Genomic DNA, 19,273 nt, shown 5'->3' on the forward strand with positions numbered 1-19,273 from the left:
TGAGAAAGAGAGAAATAGTCAGAGGGTGACAGAGCGAGGGTGATGCAGGGACATAATTCTTCATTAATAGTAACCGTAGATGACCCCTTGAGGAAGAGTGACAAGCATCCTAGTGCTTTCCTGATAAAATGTCACCCGATTTCTGCTTATTCGAAGGCATTCGCCCTTGTACACATATAGCACATGTACACATGTACATATAGCAACCTATTAAGGTTTCCTATAAAAGGTGTTCAGAGTAGCACCATATTGTTTGCAGATGTCACTCAACTTGATTAACACAAAATCCGTGGCAAATACGTAACCTCTTTTTAAATGGAAAATATCATGTACTAATAAGTAACACTTTAACGCTTGTTTTTTCAGTAAGTTTTAAAAAGAATGTTCAGTATATCATTCTAATTTGTGGTTGGGTATTAGTTACATATGTATGTGGAGGCGTGTGGCGCAGTGGATAGAGCCTTGGTGTTGGGATCAGGGTTCACAGGTTCAAACCCCGCTGCAGTCAGCATGTCGTTGTGTCCCTGGGCAAGACACTTCATCCCAAATGGCTCCTGTGGGGATTGCCCACAGTATTGAGTATGTAAGTCGCTTTGGATAAAAGCATCTAACAAGTGACATGTAATGTAATGTTTGTTTACATGCCCACTGTCTAATTTTTGCAAGGGATGAGGACTTATAATACTGTTATGGAAAGAAGTTTATTAGGCCGGTAGACTGATCCCTGATTCATTTACATTTCCTTTTCAATCTTGGCATTTCCAGTAAGCGATTGCATGCATGCACACAGGTGTACAAGTGTGTGCGGCTGTGTGCTTCTTGTTGTTTTATCCATTTCCCAAAGACAGAGAGGTAGAAATGACAACATAGACAGAGGAGAGTGAAATATGGCTCCACTTTAACAGGAAGACAAACAGGACGGGAGTGTCTGTAGCAGTAGTAGTCACTGTGATGGGAGAGAGACAGAGACACGGCGACGGGGAGACAGAGACACAGAGACGGAGAGAGGAGAATGCTGATAAACAGGAAATGTGATTGACCTGAATGTGTAGATGGGAAAGAAGGAGTGAGACGGAGAAAGAGAATGGCAGAGAGTAACTCCTTGATGGAAGAGAGTGGTCTCTGGTAGAGACAGATATAAATCTAAAGCAGCCAAGATTGACAGCCGTAGGACGAGCAGAGAAACAAAATTATGCTAAAAGCCTCAAAAAGGCATGGTGCAGGTACAGTTATTTTCATAGAGGTCTATCTATCTATACATCTATATGACTATGAATCTATCTATCTACCTTCCAATACGAAATCCATGACAAAATGACTCTACTTCTCACTTGTTTTATTACCTCAGTAAACAATCTTAATTGTGTTTTTTCAAATGTTCTTCAATTATATTTATTTTGAAAATCAATGCAATTTAGAGTAACTTCTTTAAGACGGATAATAATCAGTGTTTCTACTTGAGTTTTGTACTACAGTGTTATTTTCAGCGTGAATACAATGTCATTTTCTGGAACATTCCTTACCTGATCTGGCTGTTTTGATATTCACAGACTGGAAGCCTCCATTTAGTGCTGAGGTGTCGATGATGTCCGAGTCAAAGTCACGGTGTGTCTTGCGGTAGACGAAGAGTGCCACGATGACAGAGATGACGAGGCACATAATCACTGCGATGACAATGCCCACGTAGAGCGCTACATCATCTGTACTCGGAGCAGCTAGAGGGGACACAAACAAAGAACAGAGATGAAATTACAGACACACAGATAATGTGAAGAATAAAGCCAAATACAATCTTAAGATATATGAATATAGTGCCACTTGTCTACTTAAATGTAGGATATAAACAGCTACATACATGATATCTCTAGCAGCAGCGCAGCAAATAAAACAAGACAAGATGAAATGTGCTGCAGGCTTCAAATAAACAAGATATGGCTCTCTGTCGTTCTTTATTTGTGTTTTAGAATTTCACATTGACCTCAGACCACCTATCATAGCTGTTAAGGTTATGTTGCATTCAAATAAAACTTTCAATTAGCCCCCAGCTTTTGTAATATGATCATTTGTCTAGACAGAGGTAGAGAGACACAGAGACCTCTTTCATCGAAATAAAAAACGGTAGCAACTATTAAAACTTAATAAGGCTGTTAATTATTTTACAAGGGTCCTAACATCCTTTTTCAATCTGGCTGAGCCTTTAATCTTGTTCCAGTGAGAACAGCGTTGCAACTGCCATCCGTGATCCATATTTTAGAGCAGAACATTTGAATTGATGGCAAAAGGTATGAGCCGAGCTTAAGGATAAAGTGGAGAGGAGATGAGTAAATGATGAGAGGAGACTATTTAAAAGCACAAGCGAGGAATGATGAGGAGGAAATAAGAGGGAATGCCAATAAGTGGAGAGGAATATAGAAAAAAGAGGACTTCAAAGCAGATGTGGCGACAACCAAAAAGGAAAAGGGAGTTAAATAAAGATAATAACAGAAACATGTAAAAAAGAGAATAAGGAATAGGGAAGATGAGAGAGGAATAAAGTAGGGCACAATACAGGGCAGAGAGGAGAAGAGAGGAGAACACTTTTTTGAGTAGTCTTACACTTAGCCCTCCTTGTATAATCACTTCCTCTGTAGCTGGTAGGAAGGGATTTGTCTGCAGCTATTAAGAAATAGGCATAAAAGTATAGGAATGCTCCTTTTAATCTGCCCTTAAAGTCGAGAGGCAGATAACAGGCTTCTAGCTACAAACAGCCTGAGTCATTCGCTTAAGGATTTGCTGTTGTCACATCAGAACGAGTTCAGAAAGCATGAGCTTGATTATGCATGACGAATCCTTTGATGAGGCACACACACATTCACACTCACATATGCCTAAGCATGATACACACATTCACTGAAGAGGGGTCACACCTGATGGTGTTAGTTACTCATCTACCACTTGAGGGAGCTATGATCCACTTCCTGTGTCTCTGGGGAGCTGAGCGTGAGGGCAAAGCATTTCCCTCTTAATTAAGTGATGACTGAAATGAACCAAATGTCTAAAGGCCCAGGAGTCCAGGACATAGAATAACAGCATACACAGAAGGTTTCGAAATCCAAGTGTTTAAAGCTTTTCTGAAACTGAATAAAGTTCAGGTCAAGTAACATTATCTTCTTAGGAAAGAAAAAAAATCATATTTAAGTGATATTTGTCTTGTTTACAAGATAAAGCCTATTTTGAAACTTACTGAAGCTAAATGTTAGTTTAAGAACCTATTAAAAGCTACATTAATTGTCAAAACATCACTCAGCTATTAAGATCCTTTGTATTTTAGGTTATCTTTGCTATCATCTCCTCAATTGTGAGTATTTTCTCCTTTGTCATTATGTCATTATGTTATATGTGTGTTGTCTTATGGTATAGTTAACAGAATATCTTCGTCTGATGGACTGCAACATGGGAAAACGTCTCTTGATTGCCCATCACGAAAATTGTGATGGCCATTTTTTTAATGAACGGAACAGCAAATTGATTAATCAACAAGAATCGTTGTTTCCAGTTCTAAACATAACGTTCGTAACATCCGTTTAACTTTAAATGTGGAAAAAGATGCTTAACAATGTGTCACATAAACCAGATTGCGTTTTGGGGAAACAACACATTGTAATACTTCATGTTTACAGCTCCAGAGTTTGTACTCTTTCCACCAAGATTTCTGCCAAATGCCTATTCATGAAATTTAACTAAATTTAAGAGCACAACCTTTAAATCTTGAAACGTTTAACCCCTATGGATTTTTCTCTTATGCAGGTTCCTTTTGAGGTTAACACATTGATGTAAAAAAGCTCAAAAAACTCTGCTGCATTAAGTTACCCTGTTATCAAGGTCCTTACACTTGCCAAAGGGGAATATCATTGGGTAATCCTCTTAAGAACCAACTCCCTGATCTTAATTATGATCATTCTCATCTATTTAGGGAATCTTTATCATGTTTCTACTTTAACTTGAAGGTCTACAACAGGGGAGCCCAACCAGTCGATCGCGATCGACCGGTAGATCGCGAGGAGATTCCCAGTCGATCGCGAGATGTGTCTAAAAATAGAACAACAACATTCTGTTTTATCATTAATGTCCTGTAACATAATGTTCCTGTGCCAGAATAATGCACTTGAACGCATCAAAGCTTTGTGATTGGCCGGCGTGACCCCATGTGTCGGGGCGTGGCTGGTGGGCAGTGCACTATTTTCGCTGACGTTGTTGTCCGTGTCAACAGGAGTGACAGTAAAAAAGCAAAAAAGCCCAAAATATATAATTTTCACTCCGAGTGGGAGGATGATTATTTTTGTATCTATTCCAATTCAAAGTCCATCTGTCTCATCTGCAATGCGAGCGTGGCTTTATCGAAGAAGGGTAATTTAGGAGCGGCATTTCAAAACAGTGCACAAACGCTACGAGACGGAATTCCCTCCTAATTCTGCCCTACGCTCCCAAAAGGGGAGGGGCCTGAAAGGACAGCTAAATGCACAGCAGTCCATTTTCACCAGGCCCAAGAACAAGAGCAAGGCTGCTACCATAGCATCTTATCGTGTTAGTCACGTTCTTGCGAAACACATGAAGTCTTTCAAAGACGGCGAAGTTGTGAAAGAAGCATTCCTGGAGGCTGCCGACGCGCTTTTGGGGGACAGTAAAAAATAACAGTAGTATTTCAACAGGTTTTTGATATAATAAAAACTCAAGTTAGATACCGTTATTAATCAGCTGTAAGTTTTAGTTTGTTTGAACTTATTCATTATAATTATTGTACACAATGGTATAAGAATGCAAACATTAAGATCTGTTGTTTAAATTGATTATAGTCTATTATCAATTCAGGTTAAGAAACTAGTGTTGCTTGCATCCTATTTTAAAGGCATTTCTTTTTATAATCTACTAAAATGCAACAAAAAAAATGGTTCGATTCCATTAATGTTGTCTTTTTTATTGCACTTTGGCAGCAGATTCCTGTGTAGCTTCAGATCTGAGTTGTCTTATTAGTAAGCCTAATTTATACATTTGTAGCAACACTGTTTTTATATAATGGCAAAGAATGGGTTCAGAGTATTTTCTTGTTTTATGTGTCATATGTGGCAGCACTGTTCAATGTTTCTTGAAAACATTACCCACTGTAGTGACGTGTGAATAAACTCTAACTCTGTATCAACAACACTGTTGTGTAACTTCAGTTAAATACTTGTATGTGTGCAGATTAGAAAGAGGTAAGATAAAGGATCTGCAGTATTTTATGGAGTATTAATCGTACAAAGGCCAGTTTTATACAAGTAGAAGGGTGTATTTACCTGGTAGTAGGCTGTCAGTAATGGCTACGCCTCTCTATTTGGATTGGTAGATCTCGGCAGACTGGCAACTTTAAAAGTAGCTCTCGGTTCAAAAAAGGTTGGGCACCCCTGGTCTACAACATCAGAAGACATTAGGTGCCAGGCAGCCATAAAATCACTTCCAAACTATTTTTCTACAGTGTTGTGGGACACTTAACTAGGCTATGGCTTGCTGTGTTATTGATGTAGGTGTGTTTGTGTGCTAAGTGTAACATGTTTTAATACCAGCGGGCATACAAATCTTTCTTCCCTGTCTGTCGGTTAACATCCCATCTCTCACAGATTTTATTCTCACTCCATAACTCACACCTCTCTCTCCGACTCCCTGCGTCTCTGTCTCCATCTGTTTGATTTGTAGATGAATCAAACAACACGTCCCATTAGAGCTTCTACCTGCATGACTAACCTACATATAACTGCACAATACCAAATGTTTTCTTTTTTCATTTTCCCTATTTTCTTGGTGTTTTTCTGTCCCACATTTATTTTTCTTTTATTCACCTTACACGTACATGTCACATGCTGTCTAGACTTTGGCAAACTAAGCAAAATCATTGCCAAATCGTGATAGCAACAACACTACAACATGTCTATTTGCAATTTCTACCATATAAGTGATGTATGCAAAAAGTAAAGAACAGCCCCAATGTTTAAGACATAATTGAACCAATCATTTATGTGTAATCCAGTGCCTATGTAACTGATAACTGGACTAAAATGAGGTTTGACGGAAATCAATGGAAACACAAATTAATTTATGGTGTGTGAATACACCATTGAAATACTTTTGCTGCATTAACCTGTAATACAATTTCCTGAATGGATTGACCTTACATTTGAGCTTGAACATAAAAAAAAATCCTCTTTTTTTCTCTGAATGCTCAAAGAAATGTTTCGAATTTAAATGAAAAAAACTAAATTCATCTCTGTGCTCTCTATGCACTACTTCTTTGGTCTTTCCTTTTATTGAGCCTCTATATGAAAACACCAATGCACTGCTTTAGTTCTGATGATAATGTATAGTCTGATAGCCTAACATAAAAGACTAATCTGAAAAGGAGACTGAATGTGGGTGTGCACTTTGGACCACACCTGGATGAATGAATAATGTGTTTGGACCTCTGTGTTTATCTAAGCATAGCACACGGCTCTGCTCCGTGAAGCCCGGGTGACAAAACCTGCAGTGATAGAAAGAGGAAAGAACACATATCTGACTGGGTACCAATAGGTACACACCTATGTTCATTTTCATGGGCACTCATGCGAGATCTGACACTCACACTGATTGTGCAGGCAGTCATGAACACATCCATAATAACTTTTATCCTCAAGTCAATAATCTGCTGTGTTTCTCCTGACAAGCAGGTCAAGTCCGAAAGCTTGGCTTAATAGGATTTAGATTAAAACTAGTGGAGCAACTGAATAAGCGATATGTCTGTGAAATGTCTGACAGTTCTCTATACTGTAGGAGGGAGACTGTTGTGTTCTAAAGGTCAATACACTAATACTGTTCACATGTGAACAAGGGCAGGGACGAATAAACTTGTGAAGGACGCTTAAAATGATCATATTGATCCATCAGTCAACTTTAAATAAGTTGACAACTGTCTGTCATGGAGGCATTTGTGTGTGAGAATGTGTATGTATGAGAGCCTGCCCTTTGAAGAACATCCTTAATCCAATAGGCAACAGTCTAGCATAGTTTCTACAACAGATCAAGTGAGATGCAATGCTGACAGTCTCTCTTTCTCACTTGCTCGATATGTGTGAGTCATTTTCAGAATCATTTGACAACCAACCATCTTTCCTTTGTTTTCCATGGAAATAAGTCATTACAATTATTTATAGTTTTGGATGACAGTGTTACCTTACAAAAGCAATATTCAGCAGTTTGTTCGTGTTCAGTGTTCAAAGTTAAATAGTCATTGTTTGCAAAACCAACATTATTTTGCCAGTGTTCACTGTGTGTACATGCCAAATTCAGTTTGTTTTGGAGTAGCGTATGTGTGTGTATTTGTGCACAAACTGATGATGTGCCTCTCTGTGTCCAATAATAATAGTCATTGTAATTGGCAATACTTGATCTAAAATTAGTCACATAAAGATGATAACTGCATGTTTGTGCCAAAGTGTGTAATAAACAATTGGGGCGGTGACAATTCTGAGAATTGTACACACACACTCTCTCTCTCTCACAGCCAGTTGATTACACACACGGGCTCGGCTCAACCTCAGTCAGCATGGATCGCTGTCTATCGATTGGCTGAGCTTTTTTGTCATTCTCAGAGTCTGTCCAATCTGCCATGGAGAGGATTTAAAGAAGGGGGAAACAAGGACAACTCAGCTCAGCTCTATCTTCTCTGTGATCTGCATCCAAACCAGAGCTGTGGACAATCACTACTTGAAACTCATTCAACTGCCTTTTTGATCTTGGCACAAACATGCAAACACCACCCATACTGCACTCCTGGCTCACACATACGCTCCAAGTAACTGGCACGAATGAATGGAAGAGAGACCGTCAGATAGAGAAAGTAAGCAGCCATTTGGAAATGTGTCTATCCATGTTCTGTAGTGGGGATGAATACACTTTCTTGGTGCCAAGAAATAAAATAGTGAGTCACTTAAGAGTAACTAAAGCCTGAGGGAACACATCTATACAGGTATATAAAAAGTCATATGAATGCAAGCACGATGTAACAAACCTGCAATACAGTTCAAATGCAACTTTTTACTGAAGAAAAACTTTGAATGCAATTTGTATTATCACCTATTTCAGCGTCTGCTAGGAAAAACGCTGGGAAAAACACTGGGAAAAACACTGGGAAAAAGATGTGTCCCTCCGCACAAATCTACAGCTCAGCCACTTCCTGCCCTTCTCTTTGCCTCAAGCTTATTTGTGTGTTACTTCACAATCTTAAAAAGAGACAAATTAGGGTGCAAATGTAAAACAAAGCTTTTAGGGTAAAACTTTTCAGTTTTGGTAAACCACAGTTCGTTGTTCTTGGTGAATGCAAACTGATCGACAGACTTTGTACTGATCAAAGTATGTTTAAGACGGTCCGTTTTGTCTCAAAATCAAGAACAATTACTCAGAAGAATATGGGCATTGTCTTCATAATCCTGTTGTTGTTGTTGTAATTGCATTCCCAAATAGAGAAAACTGGCTGCCATGTTTAAGAAACATAAACTCAGCAGCTGTTTATCATTATCAAGTCACTGGTATTGACCAAATACTCTATGGCCTTCCTGCAGATAGATTATGGATATTGTTCTGGTCATGGAGCCGTAGAAATATATCATATTACACCCTTTGGGTAGCAGCTGTGGATGCAGAATCTGATTGAGCTAACAGCTATTGGAAGTCAAACTAGATATGGAGATGGTCAGTATTACATTTGTAACCTGACTCCAACATGGACATGTGAACTCCGAAATATAATTTGAATTATACATTAAACATTACATTTACATCTGTAGTCCTACTCGATGATTCTCAAAGCCACTCACGCAACCTCCCAATGCAAATGCAATGAGCAATGACTGCCTCTATATCTCATTTCTGGTTCTCACTGTGTCTGTATCTCACAACACACACCCGGGCGATGAAACAGCTTGAGCAGATCCTAAACGAGAGTCATTAGAACACATCACAGACGCTCATAGATTGCTTTGAAGATAAAATGAGAGCACCTGCAATGAGAGAGGTAAAAAGCGCGGTAATAATAAAGGGCAGAGATCCTTTCCCTCTTGCATCCTTCAATTATGTTCTGTTTGTCGTAAATCTCTCTCATTATGGCACTTTGAGGAATCAACAGTAACAGTGAAAGAGATGAAATTGAGGAGTAAAGGAGTAAGTACAGATGAATATATTTCTTATACCTTATTATTTATACCTCCCACCAGTGGCGGCCAGCCCATAGGGGCGCTAGGGGCACTAGGGGCGCCGCCCCACCTCTTCCCACATACAAAAAACAAATTTAAAAAAAAATTAAATAAAAAAATATATATTTAAAAAATATATATATTTTATATTTTTATTTTTAATGAACAAGGTAAATATCATACAATTGGTATCAGTAAAATGTATAATCTACAATAAAATCTCGTTTAAAATTGTGTTACCGATAAGTCATATGTTTCCTGCCTGGCCTTGCCCGTGGCATTAGTTTATCATTACCGGGCGCCGTGCAAGGAGCCCCCGAGCCAAACAGCAGCAACCAGCACGTTGCAAAAGTCTCAATAGAAAACTGTGCCGCCGAAACATAATTTCAGCCAATCAGCGCCGTCAAATATTTTGGTCACGAGGGCGCTCACGTTGGCGCTCACGTTGGCGCTCACGTTGGCGCTCACGTTGGCGCCCACGTTGCTTACGTGCGTTGACGTGAGTTGTTTTTTAGACTCGTGAGTAACCAAGGTGACGCAGTAGTTGGATGAGAATGGCTTCGTGTGCAGGTGGAGTCGCCGGACCTCGGTCCCCACCCAATTCCGTTCAAGAGCTAATCTCCAATCCTTTCGAAAGGAGAAGTTTGGGAGATAAACTGTTGCTTAAAGACCTTGGGCCAGACCAACCCGATTTGTATATATCGCAGCAAGCTCGTGAAAAAGACAAAACGTATCAACGAGGCTTCTCACGTAGCTGGTATACCGGGCGCCATGCAAGGAGCCCCCGAGCCAAACAGCAGCAACCAGCACGTTGCAAAAGTCTCAATAGTAAACTGTGCCGCCGAAACATAATTTCAGCCAATCAGCGCTGTCAAATATTTTGGTCACGAGGGCGCTCACGTTGGCGCCCACGTTGCTTACGTGCGTTGACGTGAGTTGTTTTTTAGACTCGTGAGTGACCAAGGTGACGCAGTAGTTGGATGAGAATGGCTTCGTGTGCAGGTGGAGTCGCCGGACCTCGGTCCCCGCCCAATTCCGTTCAAGAGCTAATCTCCAATCCTTTCGAAAGGAGAAGTTTGGGAGATAAACTGTTGCTTAAAGACCTTGGACCGGACCAACCCGATTTGTATATATCGCAGCAAGCTTGTGAAAAAGACAAAACGTATCAACGAGGCTTCTCACGTAGCTGGTATACCGGGCGCCATGCAAGGAGCCCCCGACCGGACCAACCCGATTTGTATATATCGCAGCAAGCTCATGAAAAAGACAAAATGTATCAACGAGGCTTCTCACGTAGCTGGTACACCAGAAAGGCATGGCTAGCTGGATGCAAACAGGTAAATGCTGTCTTTTGTTTCCCATGCTTGCTCTTCAAACAGCCGGGGACAGATACGATCTGTTCAGAAACTAGACAAAAGTTAAACAAGTACAAACCACAGACTGTCTGTGTCATGGAGAATACAGTCGCTGGTTTATTTATGTCTGTATAGGCCGTTGTTGTGAGTGTGGACGGTCGGAGCATATATAACGTTAGCTTAGCCAAGCAACATTTAGAAAACATGCATTTTAAAAGGGTTTTTCGCCTGCCGTCTGTCTGCAGACTTGTCAAAGCATTAATTCATGGTTTTTACTAACCGGTATCAGTATGTTGTTAATTCGGCATCATTTTGAAACGTGTATTACAATTAAATCACGGTAAAATATGTTCATCTTGTTGTAGTTGTAGCCCCCTTGCCAGCGATTCTCTCTCTAGTTTAGCATACTCAGCCCGACTCAGCCTGGTTGTTCCTGGCCCTAGAACCACGATTTTATGGGGCCAGATAAACTGTGAATTAGGACCCGCTAGCCGGTACTAGGCCAAGTGGAAACGCAACCAAAAACGGGCCCTGCACGGCTCGGCACTGTCTGTGTCATGACGAATAGTCGCTGGTTTATTTATGTCTGTAGGCCGTTGTTATGAGTGTGGAGTGAGCATATACAATGTTAGCTTAGCCTGGTCGACCCAATCTCCATTCAGAAAACAAGCATTCTAAAAGGTTTTTTGCCTGCCGTCTGTCTGCAGACTTGTCAAAGCATTAATTCATGGTTTTTACTAACCGGTATCAGTATGTTGTTACGTCGGCATCATTTAGAAACGTGTATTACAATTTAATCACGGTAAAATATGTTCATTTTGTTGTAGTTGTAGCTCCCGAGCGCGTCTTGTTTGAATGATGCGAGTAAACACAGCTGGCAGCCGCGGTGAAACTCGAGCGACTAGAGCGATGCGATAGGAGCGTTTAGAGCGAAGTGAATAATCGCATCGCGTCCGGTCTGAACGCAGCATTAAAGCGAGCTCCGCGCTGCACTGGAAACGCGCCATTACATCACCAGAAGTCCTAATTTAAGGGGTAATTTCTCCCAAAAAAAAATGTTGTACTCACTATATCAACAGCCCCACCAAAAATATTTTCCACCAGCCGCCACTGCCTCCCACATATGTATTACTCTTGCCAGGTGATCTTTTGACAACCTGTAACGTTTTTTCTACTACAGACGATGCATTAGTAACGGTCTGGTTTGACATATAACCCATTCATTTGGATGATACTTCAAAGAGATGGGTCAAATCAGTGTAACTAAGTCTAATTTTCACTCCGTTCAGTGTCCATAGCTGTAGCACTCTCCATTGAGTTCTCAGCGAGCCAAAATGCTTGTAAACACAAAGCAAGTGTTCAGAACTAAGGCAAATTGCCTACTTTGGCAATGATCCAACACTGGCTGGCTAGGCTCCAAAATGACCACAGCTGCAACAAACTCACAAATTGTGAATCAAGGGAACTGGTGCTAAATCGATTCAGTGCTATCAGACAGGAAGAAAGAACGAATCAGGTTAATTAAAGGAATCTGTCACCACCATGGTGCATTCACTTTAAGACACAACCCTGGGATCCCGCACTTCATTTTAGATGATGGAAGAGTGTATAAGGAGACCTCATTTGTTTGATCGGCACATCAAAGACATTACACATAAAGGGAATACATCATCACACTAGAAAAAAGCTCTCATCAAGTAACTCTAAATGACATGTAACAATAAAAACAGACACAATGAGCCTAACATATAAAAAATAAAAACACTAAGATGAGAAAGACAAAAGGAAAAGGGATGATGATAAATCATAAAACATCAACTTACATGGGACTCCCATATCACTCTTTGCTTTGGTCTCAGTGGACAGCTGAAACAATGAACCTTGGGATGAGAAAAGAAGAGGATGGTGGAATGGATGGAGGAAGGGAGAGGAACACAATGATCAAAATCAAACCAATATTTCAAATAAAATGAGACAAACATGGCAGGACATAGACACACAAATGCATGCTCAAGTTATTTGTTGTACCTTCCTTACTTTTCTGTTCTCATACATTACAAAAAATGTAGTTGTCTTAGTCGATACTAAAAATACTCCTCTTAAAGAACAAGGATACACTAAGAAACTCTAGTGTCTGTAAGTCAGTTACTGCTGTGTCATGTTGAGTGGTCAGACTGAAGGTCTATGACACAGATTAACTGCTGATGTACTGATGTATAATTGAAGTGCTGGTGTATAATTGATAAAGGCAAGAACAGCAACATGGTGCACTTAAAAGCTTCTTGCTAGACCAGCTGGATGTGCAAGACACCGTGATCAAGAAAAACAGATGAGGTTAATCGGGGAGATTTGAAATATGTATACAAACAGTAACACTCTCGCTCTGTTGACAGGTAGAATATGCCGTTTCATTTTAAGAAATGCAGGAGCAAGAATTTAACGGTTAATGTATTTGTCAGCATATATCATTCAAGTGTTTATTGGCTTTCTAATCATTTTTGAGTATGGTTCTATTAAATTCCCGTGTTAAATAACTAAGCAGATGACTGTATCTAACAAATGTCATGCTGATTAATGTCAGAATTAGTGATGACAGTAGGAGCAACATGCCATGACAGAAACGTATCATGTTCCAATTATAGCACGATTGTTCAAACAAATATGAAAACATGATGGCAGGAAAATGAAGCGTACATTGTTTGGTAAGAGCCAACAAAAGGGGAAGACACTAGAGATGAGAATAACAAATTAAAGAAAAGGAGAAGAAAACAGCTAAGAAGCAGAGCAGGAATAAAAACATCAATGTGCAGGGATTAGAAGGAACACAAGTGGGAAGAATGGCGCTTTCAGTAAGGAGATGGCTCAAATGATGATCTGCAATACCTGCCGACACGGCTGATGGCTTTGTGTAATACAACAAGAACACAAATCAATGTTCTCTCCTAAAACTAAACTTACATAACAACCACTCTCTCTAGTGATTACTGGTGGTTTTAGAGACCACACAGAAGATTTAATGTGCAGTCGAGGTACTGTTATGTAGCACACACATCCATACTAACGTGTATACAGTACACACAAACTCACACACAGAGTAGGTAGTGAGTGAAATGTCACGCTCTCAAGGATGACGCAGTGGAGCTCTGACTGAATCTGTTCCAAGAATCCTGATCCTTGTGTCAAAAAAATGTCAACAGGCCAATATATATAAAACAACACAAGCTACTCTTAAAAAAAGTCACAAGAAAGAACACACACACAGACTCACACTGATAAACACAAAAAGAGACACTCCACGCAGGGCAGAAGTGAGGTCAAATGGATTTCTACCTCTCGAGATTTAACAGGAAAACTTTAGAAAAAGGGCAGCAGGAGATGGGGGAGGAGATGAATAGAAAGGCGGTGTTGGTGGAAAGAGAATAAGAAAGCGAGAAACAGGAAAAGAGTAGCGAGGAGTGCTTTTAGTGCACAAAGTCAATTACAGTGCACTTTCTGGAAATGATCTCCTCTGAATGAACTGATAGTCAATTTAGAGCATTGACATTATCAGTTTAATCACAACCATGAAACTCTAGATAGCTACTACTTTTAAAAACAGCAATTCAATTGAGTCTAAAGATGTTAAACTGTACATGCCATAGAGATATCCAGCTTAAACAATGCTCAAACTGAATTGTAGTTCATATCAGGAGTTGTGCCAACAGCAGCAACCTCTCTGTCCGTGTAAAGATTACATTTAAAAAATATCTATCATTCAAAAACCAATAAGAAGAAAGGTACAAGATTCACTTCGAGCCTTTTAAAATATACTCTTCCTATAAAATGTTGCGCATGCAGAAAACCCTTCTGACGCACGCACGCACCGAGACACACACACAGACACACACACACAAACACACACACACACACACACACACATACACACACACACACACACACACACACACACACACACACACACACACACACACACACACACACACACACACACACACACACACACACACACACACACACACACACACACACACACTTACACTTCATGGATTCCTGTAAATGCTACAGGAAACAGTTGAAACATTAGTGCCGACATAAAACCACGTCTGTGGAGTCATTTCAAAGACAGAAAATCAATCATGGGAAATGAGCCTAAATCTATACCTCTCTAGGTTTGATCCCAGATTCTGTGGCCATACCTCACCGGCCTCAGGGAATCCTTAGGATGGAGGAGACACACTATATAACACACTTCTTAAGAGCGGGCAGGGCTCTGCATATACAGTAACTTCTGTCAATAATGTGCCTACAGGCAAAGCTTTTTGAAGGATGATATAATAATATCCCATTGCTCATGACATAGACCATCAATTTAATCATCACAACCACTGCCCTCAGGCTGCGGAGAGAGGTCCCTCACACAGGTAACAGCCCACTTGAAGTCTTTATGCTCAATGATAAAGTATATTTACCTCCTGAACAGAACTCCTGACTGGGTGCTTGGGACTTGTTTAATTGTATTTGACCAGGAATGCCTAGTAAAGATTCAAATTCAATTTTTTGAGAGTGCCCAAACCACAATATGGCAATATGAGTTAAGGTCAGATAAAGCTCCATATGATACACATGGAAAAGGTATATTTGAGAACCATAAGATTACAGATAAGATATTTGGGTTAATACCTAAGATAATAAAGAAATAACACACTCGATAACTCAGAAGTATATCTTGAAGACAGACTTGGAGTCACCTTGGACCCAATTTACACAATTTGTCCCGGATCAATGGGACATCACATTTCACAGTTTGCCTGAATGTACTTGCCATATTGGAAAAAACTGATTTCAATATCGACAGACAAAAACATCTTAAAACAAATGCATATATGATCAGATGGAACAAATCATTCTTGGTTATGAAAGAAATTGTTAAATGATTGATGTTGTGTGAAAAGAAAAAACAATGGAAATGTATGGCATGATTAAAAGCAGAAGTTGGTATGTGATTGACTATTTTTCTGGGCTGACCTCTTTTCTGCACTCTGAAAGGCAGATGCTTGTCTGCCAATTACTCCGAGTAAACGGAGTAAAAGCACTGTTCCTGAAAGTAACAAATGAAATTGCCTCGGAAAAACCGCTTCTGTATTTGTGCCATTATGACTCACTCACATTTTCCATGCTGTTTTGAAATGTACAACCATTTTCTTTTAATGGCGTAAACAAATATTAATTTCTGGGGGGGATTTTGGATAGTTGTTCCATGTCATTATCTAACATTACTTTCCTTATAAAACATGTGTTTGTGACCTGAGTAATGGACAAGAAAGTACAAGAGCAATTTACTAGGAAAAAAACAGGTAGCTCCTGGAGAAAAGCATAAAACCAGAGTGTCTGTATACGAAACATGAAGTATAGATCATATACTAATAATCATCAATGTAATTGTCAGTGTAAATTCAATCACTACCTTTCGGCTTCATTTAATCTTGATTATCTCATAAATTCTCCCGCTATTACTAATCAGCTTATTGTGGGCTTCTACTTTTCAGTCAACCAACCACATTTTGCCATGTTCTACAGCCAGCTGTCATTTCAGGTGACATTGTTCCTGCCCTCCTCCACACCATTCACTTCCTGTCTTCATTTCCAGGGCCCAGGTTCACCTTATCAGAAGTCCACTCGTCATCAAATCCAGATCTTCATCATTCTCTTTGTATCATCCCCATTATCAGTGTCTAGACCCCATTGGACGACTTCACAACCCCTCAAAATATCTGATATCATGATTAGCTTAGTCGCTAAAGACTATTCACATGTTCTCTTGTGCACATGTTTGTTTTTTCTAATAAAAATAGGTCTCTCGCTATTCAAATACTAAATAACAGAATGTAACATTAAATTCATTTTTAAAAAATTGAAAAGTTGTCTCAATATCTAAAGTGCTACTGAGTTTTTGGCTGGTTGTACAATGATATTATATTTAATATTTCATACACACAAAACACTTGATCAAGTTTTTTATAAATGCAAAGTTTTATTGAACTACCAACTACACAGCTAAACTATTAAACAGGCAAATAAAGGAATACATGATTAACTTGATGAATAAATGATGAATAAATGAGTACAAAGAATACAATGATGAGCAATTAATTATGAAACAGGACCACCGTATAGACCAGTTAAAACCAGCAAGTGACCATGGAATAAACAGGGTACCACTAAGCAGGAGTTAATGGATATTGCTGGATTTGTGGAAGACTAGAATTTAACTGATCTTGTTTTATAGTCTGCGAGCCAGGGGTCCAGTATCACTGGCTTAAACATTGCTTTACATAATTAAAATGAAATAATCATCGCATATCTAATTATTTCATATTGTAAAGTATGCAAAGCAAGTGAACGGATGAACTTAAATCATTTGATGTGGTCTTTTGGAATGTAAATGAGAGGGGATGAGACAGGACTGTGTGTGTGTGTGTGTGTGTGTGTGTGTGTGTGTGTGTGTGTGTGTGTGTGTGTGTGTGTGTGTGTGTGTGTGTGTGTGTGTGTGTGTGTTGTGTGTGTTATTCCTACTCCTGATCCTGCTTTTTTGTTCCAATTAAGGGATTGAGATATTCGAAGAAGGAGCAAATCAAAGAGCAATCCTCCGGAATCGTTACATTCTTTGTTGTCAACTCACTTTGCATACAGAGTCCATCGGTACAGTTCTGAGACAGGAGAACCAGCCCATCACAGTCCTTTCCTCCGTTTTTAGGTGCTGGGTTGTTGCACTCCCTCCTCCTCCACTGGGTACACTCTGTCCCACAGGCCGACCACTTGCTCCAGTCTGTCCACACACCGTCCACTAGAGGGAACATGGTAAAAAGAGCCAAGAGGATGACAAACTCAAATAAAGAGGAAAAACAGATATTAAAAAGTATTCAATCCTCAATTCTTTCCCATTTTTATTTTTTAATGTTACCTTTATTTAACCAGATTTGTAATCTTAATGAGACCTATGTCTCATTGAGATTACAAATCTCTTTTTCAAGAGAGTCCTGGCCTAGGAATGTTAACAGCACAGTTACAGACAATTTTAAAAACACACAATCACAACAGGTCATACACAAAGTTTAGCCAAAGCATTTACAGACACAGTGGCCTGCTTCAAGGTCAGTTAGAGTAGCTTTTAGTCTGTTTAATGGGACCAGCTCTCTGAGTTTCAGCCCGATTTGAAGCTGGTTCCATGCTTCAGGAGCAGCATAACTAAACACCATCTTCCCCAGTTCAGCACGGACTTTTAGTACAGTTAAAAGGAAAAAGTCCTCGGAGCGAAGCCGATAAGATCCTGTGCATTTTCTGTTTATGTAGATCCTTAAATAAGTTCCTTGTTTAGCTCTTGAAGTTTAGCACACTTAAGAAAAGGATGCATTAAAGTCAAAGTGATTTGCAGACAGTAGATTTTACTCAAACAAATTAGCACCTAACCTTATACATCTGGATAATTGGAGTGAACAGACTCACCGGTGCACAGTGTGGTACAGGCCAGTTTCTGAATGGCCTGTCCATCACAAGGCAGTCCTCCGTTCAGAGGGGCGGGGTTAGTGCAGCTGCGGGTTCGTTTCTGGAAGCCCCGCCCACAACGGCTGTTGCACACAGACCACTCCGTCCACGTGGACCAACCACCGTTTACTGTTGCAAGAGAGATCAGTAAGTAAATAAAAAATACAATATACAATACAAACAGCAAACAATCATGTGTTTTTGGAGAGTTTTGGAGTGTTTTTGATTTTACGCTTTGTTAAAAGTACTAATTGTAAGGCGCTGTTATTTTCAGCTCTAAAATAAGTGGCATAATATAGAGATCCTTAACACAGCACAATCATCGACGACATCTCACATGCATACTATAAGAACTTATACTTAAGCATTTGTCAGATGTTGATTTTTTTTTTTTTAAATTGCCCCTTGAGGAAGAAATCAAGTATTTTGAAAATAATTGAACAGCAAACATGTTCATAAAAAAGAGATCTGTAATGAAGAAGCATTTAGATGGGCAGTGAGTGCAATACAATCATATTCCATCACAGAGTAATCATATTCAATGGAGAGAGAGAGAGATCTATTTGTTGTACTGTTGTTTGTTTTGATTGGGAAGTTTAGTGTCAAAACATTCTCCTGCACTATTTTATCTGTTTTATTTTGTTCTATGTCCTATATTCATGTTGCACTGTTGGAGGAGCCTGTGACTTAAGTTTTTCATTCCATATCTACACTGTAGCTAATGTGCAATAAAGCCTTGAAAGCCTGTCTAGTCTAGGCATGGTAAACACACATCAATTGACATACTGCCTGCATATTGCTTAACCCCAAAGTAAGGTGGTTTTTATAATCCGTAGTTTCTCAGAAAATGGTTTTCCACTTCCTCCCTTGTTTTCTTTGTACCATCTAAATATTTACCTTAATCATGTCTAATTTAGACTTAACTGTTGCTTCATTATTTGGTTTTACTGATATAAATAAATATGTTGCAGCACAAGACATAGAACAAGAAGGGCAGACTATAGAGCAGCAACAAAAATAGTTATAAAGTTTGTGAAGTGTATTAAAATTCCTCTGCTGCGTCTCCACAGCTCTGTCTCAGCCCAGTGGACCAACTCCTCTTCTATGCCCAATTACAAATTCATCTTTAGAGAGTAACAG

At 39.5% G+C, this 19,273-nt stretch overlaps 1 protein-coding gene across 2 annotated transcripts in view; it reads right to left on the reverse strand.

Annotated features, from left to right (window-relative positions):
• LOC117558615 (netrin receptor UNC5C-like) overlaps positions 1 to 19,273 on the reverse strand; it is a 211,804-nt gene that overhangs the window by 27,054 nt on the left and 165,477 nt on the right. Inside the window, exons 6-9 of one of the 2 annotated variants that reach the window (XM_034234895.1) lie at positions 18,095 to 18,262; positions 17,271 to 17,435; positions 12,415 to 12,471; positions 1,524 to 1,715 (exon numbers count right to left, since the gene is read on the reverse strand). In XM_034234895.1, the coding sequence (XP_034090786.1) occupies positions 1,524 to 1,715; positions 12,415 to 12,471; positions 17,271 to 17,435; positions 18,095 to 18,262 (582 nt within the window). The remainder of the gene's footprint in view (positions 1 to 1,523; positions 1,716 to 12,414; positions 12,472 to 17,270; positions 17,436 to 18,094; positions 18,263 to 19,273) is intronic. The other variant, XM_034234896.1, reaches the window with a different exon arrangement.

Source organism: Gymnodraco acuticeps, unplaced genomic scaffold (assembly GCF_902827175.1).
Source record: "Gymnodraco acuticeps unplaced genomic scaffold, fGymAcu1.1, whole genome shotgun sequence".
NCBI classification, from domain to species: domain Eukaryota; kingdom Metazoa; phylum Chordata; class Actinopteri; order Perciformes; family Bathydraconidae; genus Gymnodraco; species Gymnodraco acuticeps.